The 16,551-nt window shown below is 42.7% G+C and overlaps 1 protein-coding gene across 1 annotated transcript in view; it reads right to left on the reverse strand.

Moving 5' to 3' along the window:
* Nucleotides 1-16,551, reverse strand: part of LOC115138604 (bridge-like lipid transfer protein family member 1) — a 96,381-nt gene that overhangs the window by 12,871 nt on the left and 66,959 nt on the right. Inside the window, 17 exon segments of the mRNA XM_065025740.1 lie at nt 72-233; nt 1,996-2,185; nt 2,373-2,553; nt 2,736-2,951; nt 3,122-3,393; nt 5,969-6,022; nt 6,405-6,495; nt 6,618-6,730; nt 6,864-6,987; nt 7,088-7,218; nt 7,790-7,990; nt 12,512-12,735; nt 12,930-12,989; nt 13,294-13,492; nt 14,401-14,484; nt 15,978-16,189; nt 16,296-16,464. Of these exon segments, the coding sequence (XP_064881812.1) occupies nt 72-233; nt 1,996-2,185; nt 2,373-2,553; nt 2,736-2,951; nt 3,122-3,393; nt 5,969-6,022; nt 6,405-6,495; nt 6,618-6,730; nt 6,864-6,987; nt 7,088-7,218; nt 7,790-7,990; nt 12,512-12,735; nt 12,930-12,989; nt 13,294-13,492; nt 14,401-14,484; nt 15,978-16,189; nt 16,296-16,464 (2,683 nt within the window).

Raw genomic sequence — 16,551 nt, forward strand, 5'->3', positions numbered from 1 at the left:
TTTTGCACAATTAAAATCCAAAGAGGTGAGGTGAACAGGTGATCTATTTGCAATGGAATGGCCCTACATACCAGTATAGTTCCTTTCCACCGGTGTGATGGGAATGGTCTCCAAGGCTTTCTCCAGGAAGTCCAGAAGACAAGGGCTTATGACCATCTCTTCTGGGAGGGTCTGGAGGGCCACCCAGGCATACAGCTTGGCTGTCTTCACCCCACCACTGCCCTTGCCTTTGGCTGCAGGGGAGACATGATCAGAGTTTGGACAGGGTCACATATACAAGGCCTACACCCACCAACATTGGTAAGAGAGTGAAAACACAAAGTGAAACAGATATTGGGACAGATTTAACAAATGTTTTTCGCTCCCAAGGAAATGAAACAAAAAAAGGTAAGAAATAAGATCTTGTGCTTTCATTTACTTTTTGGGTCTACATGTTACAGTGTCAAGAAAAAGTATGTGAACCCTTTGGAAATACCTGGATTTCTGCATAAATTGGTCATAAAATTAGATCTGATCTTCATCTAGGTCACAACAATATACAAACATAGTCTGCTTAAACTAATAAAAAACAATTATACGTTTTCATGTCTTTATTGAACACACCGTGTAAACATTCACAGTGCAGGGTGGAAAAAGTATGCGAACCCTTGGATTTAATAACTGGTTGACCCTCAATTGGCAGCAGTAACCTCAACCAAACATTTCTGTAGTTGCGGATCAGACCTGCAAAACGGTCAGGGAGAATTTTGGATCATTCCTCTTTACAAAACTGTTTCAGTTTAGCAATATTCTTGGGATGTCTGGTGTGAACTGCTCTCGAGGTCATGCCACAACATCTCAAATTGGGTTGAGGTCAGAACTCTGACTGGGCCACTCCAGAAGGAGTATTTTCTTCTGTTGAAGCCATTCTGTTGTTGATTTACTTCTGTGTTTTGAGTCATTGTCCTGTTGCATCACCCAACTTCTGTTGAGCTTCAATTGGAGGACAGATAGCCTAACATCCTCCTGGAAAATGTCTCGATAAACTTGGGAATTCATTTTTCTGTTGATAATAGCAAGCTGTCCAGGCCCTGAGGCAGTAAAGCAGCCCAAACCATGATGCTCCCTCCACCTTACTTTACAGCTGGGATGATGTTTTGATGTTAGTGTGCTGTGACTTTTTTCTGTAAGTCTTTAGCTGACACTCTAGGATTAGAGATTAACCTCATTGAGCATTTTGCACTGTGCTCTTGCAGTCATCTTTGCAGGACAGCCACTCCTAGGGAGAGTAGCAACAGTACTGAACTTTTTCCATTTATAGACAATTTGTCTTACCGTGGACTGATGAACATCAAGACTTTTAGAGATACTTTTGTAACCCTTTTCAGCTTTATGCAAGTCAACAATTCTTAAGTCTTCTGAGATCTCTTTTGTTCGAGGCATGGTTCACATCACGTCTCATTGATTGGAGTCCAGGTTAGCCGACTGCTGAGTCCAATTAGCTTTGAGAAGTCATTAGCCTAGGGGTTCACATACTTTCCCCAAGCTACACTGTGAATGTTTAAACTATGTATTCAATGTAGACAAGAAAAATAAAATAATTTGTGTGTTATTAGTTTAAGCACACTACGTTTGTCTATTGTTGTGACTTAGCTGAAGATTAGATCAAATTTGATGACCAATTTACACAGAAATCCAGGTAATTCCAAAGGGTTCACATACTTTTTCTTGCCACTGGAGAATATCTTTGCAACAGCGTTTAGAAAAACAGCCACTCTGAGTCTATCCATCCACCCACTAAGTGTTTAAAACAGAATGAAATCAAACCGGATCTTAAAACATTCCAACACAACATTCACAGATCAAAGCCTTGGACAAGACAGATTGAGCATGCATTAGATTTTAATGGGTGGTTTGATTAAGGATGTCTATGGGCACGATGGAGACGTGGCGCTCTACTGCAGGTCAACACAGAAGGCGAAAGGGCATGCAGGTAATGATGAGAGCTCTCAGTACCTGATGGTAGAGGTGGGGATGGGGGAGGAAGGAGCGAGTTAGTCTTGCTTTGGCCAGCATTGGGAGGGTTGTGAGGGCCGCTATCATTCATACCATACAGCTTGGACTCTTTGGAGAGGGTGCGGGGGAGGGAGGATCCGCGTGAGGCATCAGGCGACTCGGTCTTTATGGTCTTGGAGTTGTAGTGCAACTGGGGTTGGAGGAAATTGAAAAATGGTTTTGCATCAGAATAGTTGAACTCTTAGGTCATCAACGGCAATATAGATCCTACCATTTAATGCATCCGATTGATGTGTCATCGTTTAAACTCATTATTTACACCATTCCATAGCTAGAGGGAAACAAAACAGTAATGGCCTGAAAGCAAAATAACCGACCTTGACATCTACTCCCGGAATGTAAAAGACAGTAGTCTCCAGGTCACTGGATTTGGTCTGCAGAGAGGAGGGCACCTTCTTCCCGGCCAGGAGCTGGGTGGTGGAGGTATAGGTGGGCTGGAGCTTCTTCTTCTTGGGTGGAGATTCCTGGTCCAGACTCCTGGAGCTGCGGTCACAACTCCTACAGTACAGGAGGAGTAGGAACACTTTGGTTACATAGCATTCTTTGACAAAGAAACTTTGGTAACACTTTACTTATAGCCTGCAGCTATAATGCTTTATAACTTGCCTAGATTATAATAAGGCATAGGTCTCTCTATATATCAAAATAGTTAGAAGATCCCTAGGGTTCAGGTGCCGTACCTTCTGAAGGAGACATCCTCGTTCTCCGGCTGCTGGGTAGTGGGGTGCAGGACACACTTGCCGCTGTCAATCTCCACGCGCACGTCCAGCTCAAAGTCGATGTTCCTCTCGGTGACCGAGCTCATGAGGCTGCGGTTGGTGGGCGTGCTGGGCCAGCGCTCGCTGAACAGCTGGCTGACGGCGGCGAAGCCAGATGGCTTCCTGTGTGGTGGTTGGCTGTGACACAGAAAGGAAAGCAGGGTCATCAGCAGGCACAAAAACAGGAGGAATAAAATAATAAATAGTTTGAATTATTATTCTCCATTGAGCATGTTTTTTAGTCCAAGAGTAGGCTTAATCAGGGTCCAAGAAACAGGCCAAATAAACAGTAATGAGAGCGGACTCACACAGGCCTCCTGAAGTAGCAGGAAGGCCTCTCGCGGTCAAACTCTTCCTCCTTGTCGGAATCCTCTGAGGAAGAGGAGGAGAGCTCATCGCGGCGCATGTCGTCGTGCTGGAAGGGAATGCCAGGTGAAAAGACAGCAGGGGTGGCAGGGGCACTGAACACTGAGTGGGGCCCTTCGCTAATGGATGGGAAATCATGAAGGTGATGAAGATGAGGATGGAGTCGCTCATCAATGGTGATAGACAACAGATCCATTTCTGTCTCCTCCGGAAACTTCAGCAGAGGACAGATGGGAGGTGTTGAGAGGGGGACAGTTAGACTCTCTCAATTAGAAAAGATCAAACATGTTTAGTGATATAAACTCTGTAGCAGATAGCATCCTGCTCAAAGGAACTGTATGCACGTGTAGTACCAATTCATTTATCACGATTGTGGATAGAAAATTGTCATAACCAATGTGTGTGACTGACATCTACTCTAACTTAGCATATATACATACAGTACCAGTCAAAAGTTTGGACACACATACTCATTCAAGGGTTTTTCTTTATTTTGGCTATTTTCTACATTGTAGAATAATAGTGAAGACATCAAAACTAGGAAATAACACATATGGACTCATGTAGTAACCAAAAAAGTGTTAAACAAATCAATATACCTGGAGGTGTGTTTTGGGTCATTGTCCTGTTGAAAAGCAAATGATAGTCCCACTAAGTGCAAATCAGGAGGGATGAAGTATCATTGCAGAATGCTGTGGTAGCCATGCTGGTTAAGTGTGCCTTGAATTTGAAATTAAAATCACTGACAGTGTCAACAGCAAAGCACCTCCAAACCTCCTCCTCCATGCTTCACGGTGGGAATCACACATGCGGAGATCATCCGTTCACCTACTCTGCGTTTCACAAAGACAAGACGGTTGGAACCAAAAAACTCAAATTTGACCTCAGACAAAGGGACAGATTTCCACCGGTCTAATGTCCATTGCCTGTGATTCTTGGCACAAGCAAGTTTCTTCTTATTATTGGTGTCCTTTTGTAGTGGTTCTTTGCATTAATTCAACCATGAAGGCCTGATTCACGCAGTCTCCTCTGAACAGTTGATGTTGAGATGCGTCTGTTACTTGAACTCTGAAGCATTTATTTGGGCTGCAATCTCAGGTGCAGTTAACTCTAATGAACTTAACTCTGGGTCTTCCTTTCCTGTGGTGGTCCTCATGAGAGCCAGTTTCTTCATAGCGCTTGATGGTTTTTGTGACTGAAGACACTTTCAAAGTTCTTGAAATTTTCCAGATTGACTGACCTTCATGTCTTAAAGTAATGATGGACTGTCATTTCTCTTTGCTTATTTGAGCTGTTTTTGCCATAATATGGACTTGGTATTTTACCAAATAGGGCTATCTTCGGTATACCACCCTGCCTTGTCACAACACAACTGATTGGCTCAAATGCATTGGGAAGGAAAGAAATTCCACAAATGAACTTTTAACAAGGCACACCTGTTAATTGAAATGCATTCCAGGTGACTACCTCATGAAGCTGGTTGAGAGAATGCAAAGTGTGTGCAAAGCTGTCATCAAGGCAAAGGGTGGCTACTTTGAAGAACCTCAAATATACACTTTTTTGGTTACTACATAATTCCATGTGTTATTTCATAGTATTTCATGTCTTCACTATTATTCTGTAGAAAATAGTAAAAAATAAAGAAACCCTGGAATGAGTAGGCGTGTCCAAACATTTGACACACACACACACACACACACACACACACACACACACATACACACACACACACACACAATGTCATGACTATTGCTAGATATAATATATATTACTAGAGGATACAATGTCCTGTAATATAGGTTGCTATGTGCATTAAGCTTTTTTCCCCCCACAGGAGGCTCAGAGATCATGCAATGCTCTGGGAGAGGACATAGGAGAGAGATACAGGGTGGGAGATAAAGAGGATGAAGAGGATGTTAGGATGAAGACACCTGGGTAGTATAGAAAGAAGCTGCAGGACAACATCTGGTTCCAGGACAGTGGATGAAACTGACAAACTCCCAAAACAGAAAACATTAAAAGCCCTCACAAAAGAGAGTATTAGTCATAAACAACCACCAACTAAGAAAGAAAGAAAACTCAATGTCACCTCTAGTCATGGCTTTGATGCACACTTATTCTGAGGTTGGCCAACCTAAGGGTTTACAGTTTTAGGCTCAAACTATACAACCTAAGGTTTTGAAGTTGGCCATGCATAGCTGCTGTGCTTAGGAAAATACATCTGTGGTTGAAGGAAGTTGATTAAGAATTCCATAACATGGAACATGGAATTCCATAACAGGATGGGAAGGTGTGAATCAATTGTAATACTCAAATATAATTTTAACCACTTAGTACCTACATGCATAGCATACTATGCATGTATACTACAATGCACATGCATAGCCTATCCATATCTACGTAGCAGCAAAATATTGTCAATGACGTAGCAATGCAGTGAATAAATCGTTTTCTTTGTAACACATAACCAGAGGCAACGGCTGGTTGAAAGCCTTGTTATTCCGAGCATATTATTCCCTACTCACCATATTGCAATTAGAGTTGTATTTGAATGCATAAAATGATTAACTAGAGTGCACTTGACTAGCTCATCTATGGCAAGGAATGACTCAAACCAAGATATGACAATCAAGCATTGATTGATAGTTCTAGCCTATATCTCACCATCCTGTTTGGAATGTCCACGTTTTCAGTTTTAACCAATTTATTAGAAGAGAGGAGAAAAAAAAAACTGGTTATTTTGGGATTTTCATTTGTTCGGGATAGTTTTTTGGGGGTTTTACAAATACCTTGAAGACTTCTCCTGGACTGACCGGTCGGTTTGTAGAGTCCTGATTATTAATCTTCAATTGAACAGAAAGAGAACAATGGAATCCATCCAGAAAATGAAAGTATGGCATGTTCAGGATGGGATTTTGCGCTCAAAAAAGGCACACTTAACTCTCCCTCAAGCTACAAGCAAGCGAAAAAGCTAATACTTAGCTTCCGCTGACATAGAGCGTTTCCACAATGTTTAAACACACAGTCAAGAGGCCTGTCATAGTGATAAACAAACAAGGACATGGAAGATGAAATGATGCCATAACTCAGGGATGCACATCTCCAGTTCTCTTCAGCTGCTGTACAACTGCCATCTTGGAGAATTCAATTGTTTACAGCCCTATCTCAGGGTCTACATGGTAATAGCTACCATGAAGACTATTGTGGACTATTTCAATACACTACCATGTCCTGGATGTTGAAGGTGACTCTCGGTCCTGGGGAGGACGCATCAACTCTGATGTCCGGTAAGTCATCAACGTCTCCTATTCTGGAACTGAAAGGGAAATAAGAATAATAACAATCAAACCCATTGGAAATTCAATTCACTTGCTGAATTCCTGATTGACCCCACGACTGCTAGGTTCCGTCTGCAAGCGAGGATTCCTCTTCCAGTACCTTTGGCGTTCAATCCTTTTGAGTGGAGGCCTCCCTGCTGCTGTAGAGATGCTCTTGGAACGGTTATAGCTGGGTTTGTATCCCAGACCCCACTTGTCCTTCAGAGACGCAGCCTGGTAGAAAAGCAATGATCAGGGCTCATCAGTCATGGTGTCCTTTCCATTACAGCTCAGGTTAATGACATTTTACATTTTAGACCGGAAAATGCCAGTTGAATAAAGGGTGGTATTAAATGCGTTGTCTCACCCTCATGCTGGAGCGTCGTAATTTCTTGCGCACGTCTCTCCTGATGTCGTTGACGGCCACAGACTCCAGCTGCTGGTAGCGCTGGATCTCCTGGTTGATTGTGCCTTCACTTGCTCCCAGTTTCCTGTTGAAGGGTGGGGAAGGGAAACATGATAGATCCTTGTTTTAGGTGATAAAATATACAACATGAGGTTATAATCGCATTTGACAGGAAGAACTCTTACTTGAGGTCATCAATGACTTTGGCCTGCTCGTTCAGCTCTCTGATGTCCACTATTCTTTTGTTTAACTTCCCCCTTCTGGGATCCAAGATCTGGTTGCCCACTGCCGTCTGCCGCCTGAGGTCTATGGTCTCCTGTGGAGTATAGAGGACAAATAACACCCTGTAATTCACATATTACACCACAGAATGTTTGGTTATTTATATAACCTAGATTACCAACATTAAATAACCCGAATTAGATTACACCTCCACCAACCTGGGTTATTGTATTACGCCACAAAAAAAGTATTAAACCAAGCATGAATTATTACACCAAAGTTACATAGCTCACCACCTAATCCACATTTTATACTCACACCAATAATCAAGTTATACACACACATAAACAGCAGAGAAATACACAAAATGGAAGTCACCATCACCATAATCCTTGAGACCAATTGATGACCCAATTCTCAGAAAAGGAAGTAATCACAACATGTGTAACCAGGTGACAAGGGAACCAAAAGTGCTTAAACCCCATGGAAGTCAATTGCTAAGTGATAGAATTTTGTTTGCCCTCAGATTACCACATTTCATGGTGTAACTTAGCAATTGAAATCTATTCTGCAGCTTGAAACATGGACGATAGAGTCTTAATGCCACCCTAAACGTGATTGTGGGGCCCAGAAGATAGGAGACTAGAGGGTTGGGCAGTACATACACATCCCCAGGATATGGGTCTGGGAGCCCTGGCCCTGTTCCCTCTGGACTGGGGAGGAGAATAGTCGCTTAGGTAGTCGGCTGGTACCGAGACGCTCTGGACACTGGGGCTTTTCAGGCCCAGGATGCTGTTTACTAGCCGCTTCCTGAACGTGAGCCTGGGACTGAGCCTTGGGCTGCTGCACTCTCCCTCTGGGCTCCCCTGCAAGCAACGGTAAGGATACACCCAAGGCAAGGTTCAACTGGGTGCATGGACTTAGGTAGCTTGGATAGCTTTTAGCGCTGTCACAGTGGCTGGATGGGGTTGACGTGGCTTGAACAGATATGAAAAGCCTTAACACTCACAGTGGATTTTTACATTTTTGACACAGACTTAGGGTTTTTACACACACAGAGCTACAATAATCTCTTACACAAACAGTCTTTTAAACCGTCTCGTGGTTGTACTGCAATAGAATCACAGGTATTAGCAAACTCTAACAGGGTATTAAACACACACAGACTTACGCAACAATTCCAACTATTTTACGGAGTTACAGTTCATATAAGCAAATCAGTCAATTGAAATAAAAATTAAACCATGGATTTCATGATTGGAATACAGATACAGTGCCTTGCGAAAGTATTCGGCCCCCTTGAACTTTGCAACCTTTTGCCACATTTCAGGCTTCAAACAAAGATATAAAACTGTATTTTTTTGTGAAGAATCAACAACAAGTGGGACACAATCATGAAGTGGAACGACATTTATTGGATATTTCAAACTTTTTTAACAAATCCAAAACTGAAAAATTGGGTGTGCAAAATTATTCAGCCCCCTTAAGTTAATACTTTGTAGCGCCACCTTTTGCTGCGATTACAGCTGTAAGTTGCTTGGGGTATGTCTCTATCAGTTTTGCACATCGAGAGACTGACATTTTTTCCCATTCCTCCTTGCAAAACAGCTCGAGCTCAGTGAGGTTGGATGGAGAGCATTTGTGAACAGCAGTTTTCAGTTCTTTCCACAGATTCTCGATTGGATTCAGGTCTGGACTTTGACTTGGCCATTCTAACACCTGGATATGTTTATTTTTTAACCATTCCATTGTAGATTTTGCTTTATGTTTTGGATCATTGTCTTGTTGGAAGACAAATCTCCGTCCCAGTCTCAGGTCTTTTGCAGACTCCATCAGGTTTTCTTCCAGAATGGTCCTGTATTTGGCTCCATCCATCTTCCCATCAATTTTAACCATCTTCCCTGTCCCTGCTGAAGAAAAGCAGGCCCAAACCATGATGCTGTCACCACCATGTTTGACAGTGGGGATGGTGTGTTCAGGGTGATGTGCTGTGTTGCTTTTACGCCAAACATAACGTTTTGCATTGTTGCCAAAAATTTCAATTTTGGTTTCATCTGACCAGAGCACCTTCTTCCACATGTTTGGTGTGTCTCCCAGGTGGCTTGTGGCAAACTTTAAACAACACTTTTTATGGATATCTTTAAGAAATGGCTTTCTTCTTGCCACTCTTCCATAAAGGCCAGATTTGTGCAATATACGACTGATTGTTGTCCTATGGACAGAGTCTCCCACCTCAGCTGTAGATCTCTGCAGTTCAGAGTGATCATGGGCCTCTTGGCTGCATCTCTGATCAGTCTTCTCCTTGTATGAGCTGAAAGTTTAGAGGGACGGCCAGGTCTTGGTAGATTTGCAGTGGTCTGATACTCCTTCCATTTCAATATTATCGCTTGCACAGTGCTCCTTGGGATGTTTAAAGCTTGGGAAATCTTTTTGTATCCAAATCCGGCTTTAAAACTTCTTCACAACAGTATCTCGGACCTGCCTGGTGTGTTCCTTGTTTTTCATGATGCTCTCTGCGCTTTTAACGGACCTCTGAGACTATCACAGTGCAGGTGCATTTATATGGAGACTTGATTACACACAGGTGGATTGTATTTATCATCATTAGTCATTTAGGTCAACATTGGATCATTCAGAGATCCTCACTGAACTTCTGGAGAGAGTTTGCTGCACTGAAAGTAAAGGGGCTGAATAATTTTGCACGCCCAATTTTTCAGTTTTTGATTTGTTAAAAAAGTTTGAAATATCCAATAAATGTCGTTCCACTTCATGATTGTGTCCCACTTGTTGTTGATTCTTCATAAAAAAATACAGTTTTATATCTTTATGTTTGAAGCCTGAAATGTGGCAAAAGGTCGCAAAGTTCAAGGGGGCCGAATACTTTCGCAAGGCACTGTATGCATCTGTTGGTCACAGATACACTATATATACAAAAGTATGTAGACACCCCTTCAAATTTGTGGATTTGGCCATTTCAGGCACACATGTCGCTGACAGAAGTATAATCGAGTACACAGCCATGCAATCTCCACAGACAAACATTGGCAGTAGAATGGCCTTACTGAAGAGCTCAGTGACATTCAATGTGGCACTGTCATAGGATGCCACCTTTCCAACAAGTCAGTTTGTCAAATTTCTGTCCTGCTAGAGCTGCCCTGGTCACCTGTAAGTGCTTTATGGTGAAGTGGAAAAGTCTAGGAGCAACAACAGCTCAGCCGCAAAGTGGTAGGCCACGCAAGCTCACAGAACTGGACCGGCAAGTGCTGAAGTGCGTACAAATCTTCTGTCCTCGGTTGCAAGACTCACTCCCGAGTTCAAACTGCTTCTGGAAGGAAAGTTAGGAGTTTCATGAAATGGTTTTCCATGGCCGAGCAGCCGCAAACAAGCCTAAGATCACCATGCGCAATGCCAAGCGTTGGCTGGAGTGGTGTAAAGATCCCCGCCATTGGACTCTGGAACAGTGGAAATGCGTTCTCTGGAGTGATGAATCACGCTTCACCATCTGGCAGTCCGACGGACGAATCTGGGTATGGCTGATGTCAGGAGAACACTACCTGCCCCAATGTATAGTGCCAATTGTAAAGTTTGGTAGGAGGAGGAATAATGGTCTGGGGCTGTTTTTCATGGTTCGGGCTAGGCCCCTTAGCTCCAGTGAAGGGAAATCTTAACGCTACAGCATACAATGACATTCTTGACAATTTTGTGGCAACAGTTTGGAGAAGGCCATTTTCTGTTTCAGCATGACAATGCCCCCGTGCACAAAGCGAGGTCCATACAGAAATGACCTCACTAATGTTCTTGTGGCTGACTGGAAGCATGTCCCCGCAGCAATGTTCCAACATCTAGTGAAAAGCCTTCCCAGAAGAGTGGAGGCTATTATAGCAGCAAAGGAGGGACCAACTTCATATTAATGCCCATGATTTTGGAATGAGATGTTTGACAAGCAGGTGTCCACATACTTTTGGTCAAGTAATTGTACCTTAAAAAAGTAGGGGCGTGGATTAGAAAACCAGTCACTATCTGGTGTGACCACCATTTGCCTCAAAGCAGCGCAACATCTCATTCGCATGGAGTCTTTTAGGCTGTTGATTGTGGCCTGTGGAATGTTGTCCCAGTCCTCTTCAATGGCTGTGCGAAGTTCCTGGATAATGGCAGGAACTGGAACACGCTATCCAACACGTCAATCCAGAGCATCCCAAACATGCTCAATGGGTGACATGTCTGGTGAGTATGCAGGGCATGGAAGAACTGGGACATTTTTAGCTTCCAGGAATTGTGTACAAATCCTTGCGACATGGGACTGTGCATTATCATGCTGAAACATGAGTTGATGGCGGCGGATGAATGGCGCGACAATGGGCCTCAGGATCTCGTCACTGTATCTCTGTACATTCAAATTAACATCAATAAAATTAAATTCTGTTCATTGTCCGTAACTTAAGCTTGTCCATACCATAACCCCACCGCCACCATTGGGAACTCTGTTGAAAGTTGACCACTCGCTCACACTAAGCTGTATGCCATCTGCCCGCTACAGTTGAAACCAGGATTCATCCTTGACGAGTACACTTTTCCAGTGGCCATCGAAGGGGAGTATATGCCCACTGAAGTCGGTTACGACACTGAACTGCAGTCAGGTCAAAACCCCGGTGAGGACGATGAGCATGTAGATGAGCATCCCTGATATGGTTTCTGACAATTTTTGTAGAAATTCTTTGGTTGTGCAAAATTCTTTGGTTGTGCAAACTGGTTGTGCAAATAGTTTCATTATCTGTCCGGGTGGCTGGTCTCAGATGATTGTGCAGGTGAAGAAGCCGGATGTGGTCCTGGGTTGGCATGGTTACACATGGTCTGCGGTTGTAAGGCCGGTTGGACGTACTGACAAATTCTATAAAACGATGTTGGATGAGGCTTATGGTAGTGCAATGAACTTTCAATTCTCTGGCGACAGCTCTGGTGGACATACCTGCAGTCAGCATGGAAATTGCACGCTCCCTCAAAACATCTGTGGCATTGTGTTGTGTGACAAAACTGCTTATTTTAGAGTGGCCTTTTATTGTCCCCAGCACAAGGTGTACCTATGTAATGTTTGTGCTGTTTAATCAGCTTCTTGATATGCCACACCTATCAGGTAGATGGATTATCTTGGCAAAGGAGAAATGCTCACGAACAGGGATGTAAAGAAATGTGTGCGCATAATTTGAGAAATAAACTTTTTGTGTGTATGGAAAATGTCTGGGATCTTCCATTTCAGATCATGAAACATGGGACTAACGCTTTACATGCTGTGTTTATATTTTTGTTCAGTATACAATTCACATGTTCAAAGTGATTTATAAAAATATTCAGCATGGTTATCATGTTTAGGCAAAGACTGAAAGACTGACCATATGGATGGTGGGCGACATGGTGTCGGCCTCATCCTCATCAGAGTCCACCATGTTGATGGAGTTGAGGTCAGCGATGTCGTCCACGTCCTCCTCGCCAGTCAGCGAGGTCAGCGTGTTGCCCAGGGCATTGAGCCGCTTGCCGATGTTTGGGTCCATGTGGACATCGATACCACACATCTTCCACAGCACGTTCAGTGCCCAGGTGCCCGCACTGCTGCTTTCTGAGGGTCGTAGAGGGAGAGGGAATATTACCCTACACTAAATCCATCTATCACTCAATACAATACAAAGATCTTGTTCAAAGAGAAGTAGAAAACAGCTGTGCTGTGTCTTGGATAACAGCTTGACAATGTTCACACGGACCCCTTTCATAATAAACACAAGGGTCGATGCTCATTATCAGCGCAGTACTTACCTGCTGACGGCTGGCCTGTGGTTCTGGAGCAGACTTCATATGTGCCATCAGGAACAACACCTACAACAGCAAAACAAACAAAATTACATCAAGAAGGGGAACAGCACAGTGTAGGGAACCACACTGCAAGAAGTAGGGCACAAGTAGACCTTAATTAGGGTGGAATATCAAAAGGTATTGGTCCGTTCGATACACAATATTTGGGTGAAGCCCTTCCCTATGTCATTTTATCTACTTATTCTTAAACTTCAAAACTCAGCTTTCCCAGGCCCAGCTCTAAATACAGACAAGCCATCCTATTTTCATGCTTTTTTCAATCCCAGTCTGCATGTAAAAGTCAACATCTCGCGGTCCAATCACTCACAGGCGTTCATTATCATGTCTCCTCGGATCTCAGGCTTCCAGTCGTCCCAGGACGTCTCAAAGCCCTCGGCGAAGCGGATGCAGAAGTTCTTGAAGTGGCCCTTGCTGACCAGTGACTCAGAGGAGCAAGCAGTGATCAGCGTGCTCTCGATGGTTAGCACCAGGGCCGAGCCTGTGTCAAAGTCAATGCTGTGGTTTGCCTGTGAGAACGGAGGTTTAAAGGTGGAGTAAGATGTTACAGTTAGGCCATCAGATAAGTCTAACACATGGATAATATTTAGGCTGAAGTGTCAGTCGTTTGTTGGAAATAGTTAATTAATGGTTACTTAATGGTAACATTTTATTTGACGGTCTGCCTATAAACACTATTAAATAGTTTCTTAACAATTAAATTAAGTCGACACACACGCACGCGCACACACACCCCAAATAATGTAAGAGGGGCGTTGTTCGCACTACACCACTATCTAAAAAAATTAAATAAATAAAAATAAGTTACTTTATTTGTTATATTTGTTATCAAGGCCAGGCACCACACCCTAATATAATTTTTTTGCTTTAGATTGCAGGAAATGTCAATTAAAAGGTGTTTAAAAATGCACAAACCCCCTTAATAATATAATGGTTTACAAATAGTTAAAAACAATGTAATAATTGTTTATTGGCAGACCCTCAAAAAAAGTAGGTTACTGAGAATAGGAAACGTGCCTGTGTGTAATGTTGAAAAAACGCATTGCTCCTTGGAAACACCCATTTAGTTGCAGCCTGTTATAAAATTATGCAAAGTTGATGCAAGTGTGACATTGTGCGTGCCATACCACTCCATGATACATGAAAACAATAGAGCATCTGTTTCAATTGAAGGTAATCATTTAAGATTCTTGAAATGGTGAGAAGTTAAACCAGTCAAACCATTTCAAGCTTAAATGAAGTTATCCCAGTAGTATCAATAAAATGGTTGGTTGTAAACTGCCATAACCTGTTATGTCAGCATTGTATCAAGACTGCATCATAAACACTAATCACAGGTTGTTACAAGTAAAGCAGTAAGACTACTGAATAACATCACACAAGTGTTCAAAAGAGATTGAATAGGTTGTAAGGTTACTTTTCGTGCATATTTTTTCTGGCCTACAGATCTGCCGGCCCCAGCTTCAGAGCGGATGCCTTCGAAACCTGGTATATGTCCTTTCTATGGAGATAAGGGATACAATTATAACTTTAACTAACTTGTAGGAGAACTCACCAGGGACAGTGGATGTAGTCATCAAATTCTAACTTTGATTAATCCCCAATATCTATTTTCCTATATCAGTCAGTCATTCACCAAGTCACAAAAGCAATCTTTAGCATTTATGAAGACATTTATCTTGGATACATTTTGTAATTTGCTGCTAATACAAAGTAAGTCACTGCACTGACAAACCTTTCCCCACCATTCCTTTCTCCACCATTCCCATGTTTCCTACATTTCCAAGTTTATCAAGGTAGTTCTAATTACATATATACAGTAACATACTACTGCAGCGAGCTATATATTTATATATACTGAACAAAAATATAAACGCAACATGTAAAGTGTTGGTTCCATGTTTCATGAGCGGAAATAACAGACCCCAGAAAGCACAAAGAGCTTATTTCTCTGAAATGTTGGGCACTAATTTGTTTCCCGTTAGTGAGCATTTCCCCTTTGCCAAGATAATCCACCCACCTGAAAGGTGTGGCATATCAAGAAGCTGAATAAACAGCATGATCATTAGACAGGTGCACCGTATGGCCACTCTAAAATGTGCAGTTTTGTCACGCAACACAATACCACAGATGTCTCAAGTTTTGAGGCAGCGTGCAATTGGCTGACTGCAGGAATCTCCACCAGAGCTGTTGCAATAGAATTGAATGTTCATATCTCTACCATAAGCTGCCTCCAACATCATTTTTGAGAATTTGGCAGTACACCCAACCAGCTTCACAACTGCACACCACCTGTAACCACACCAGCCTAGGACCACATCCGGCTTCTTCACCTGAGGGATCGTCTGAGACCAGCCACCCGGACAGCTAATGAAACTGAGGAGTATTCCCATCTGTAATAAAGCGCTTTTTGTGGGGAAAAACTCATACTGACTGGTGTGCCAATGCCACCCATGGATGCGCCCCTGGCCAGTAATGTGAAATCCATAGGTTAGGAATTTAGGTAATGAATTTATTTAAATTGACTGATTTCCTTATATTGACTAACTCAGTAAAATCATTGAAATTGTTGCGTTTATATTTTTATTCAGTATAGCTAACTATATTTAAATAAAATCAATGAAGCTCAAATGAAGCATTGTGAGAATGGTTGAGAAAAAAACAAGACAATTTGGATCAGTTCTTTAGGGAATGAAATTACCTATGATATGATGACTACTCACAGAGAGTGCCACTTTCAGACAAGAATATTTCTTTCAATTTAGCGCATATCAATATAAAACACACAAACAGTTCCAGGACAGGATCTGAAACAGAATTGATCTAAGACAAAATGGGTCTAAGTGTATAAGACAAAATGGAGCACTGTCAGGGTTGGGGTAAAAAATATCCCACACCATTTTAACATGCCGCATTGCAAAGGTTTTCTCCTTAAAACATATATGCAATCTTTGGTTGCAAAAATCATTGTTCAGATCATCATTCTCCTCCTACCAGTGAGGTGTTGGTGATGGGCAGACAGATTCCCAGGTCGTTGACGGTGAGCTGCAGGAACAGGGTGCTGAAGGCCTGGGCAGAGGTCTGCTGGATGCCCGGCAGCTTGTCCACCACCTCCTTGGTGGCCATGTGAATGTCTTTGTTCAGTGCCAGACGCTGCTCATTCCAGTTGTCATAGGCCGCCTTGTAGTTCAACCAGAAGAGTACAGCTGCAATGAGAAGGGAAAAAGGGATGACGTTTCACTATAGAGGTTATATGATTTAGACATTTTTATTTAGAGAATTAGAAAACGTAGTCTATTATCAAAGCCTGACCTCTGTCAAAAGCCACAGGCTGAGCAAAGACGATTGGCCGGTTGAGTGTGATGAGGACCGCCTCTTTGTCTGAGGAGCCACTAATCTCCTCCTGAAGGGCGTTCCGTAAGCCAATACGAGTGCGGAAGTAGGCCACCTGGTGAAAGTCTGAACCTGCCTCCTCATAAACCTGTGGAGAAAAAAAAGGGTTATATCTAACAAAATCTGATTGCAAGAGCCAATAGAAACTAACACAACCTATATTGATTTGCTGTAG

The sequence above is a fragment of the Oncorhynchus nerka genome, linkage group LG12 (assembly GCF_034236695.1).
Source record: "Oncorhynchus nerka isolate Pitt River linkage group LG12, Oner_Uvic_2.0, whole genome shotgun sequence".
Lineage (NCBI taxonomy): Eukaryota > Metazoa > Chordata > Actinopteri > Salmoniformes > Salmonidae > Oncorhynchus > Oncorhynchus nerka.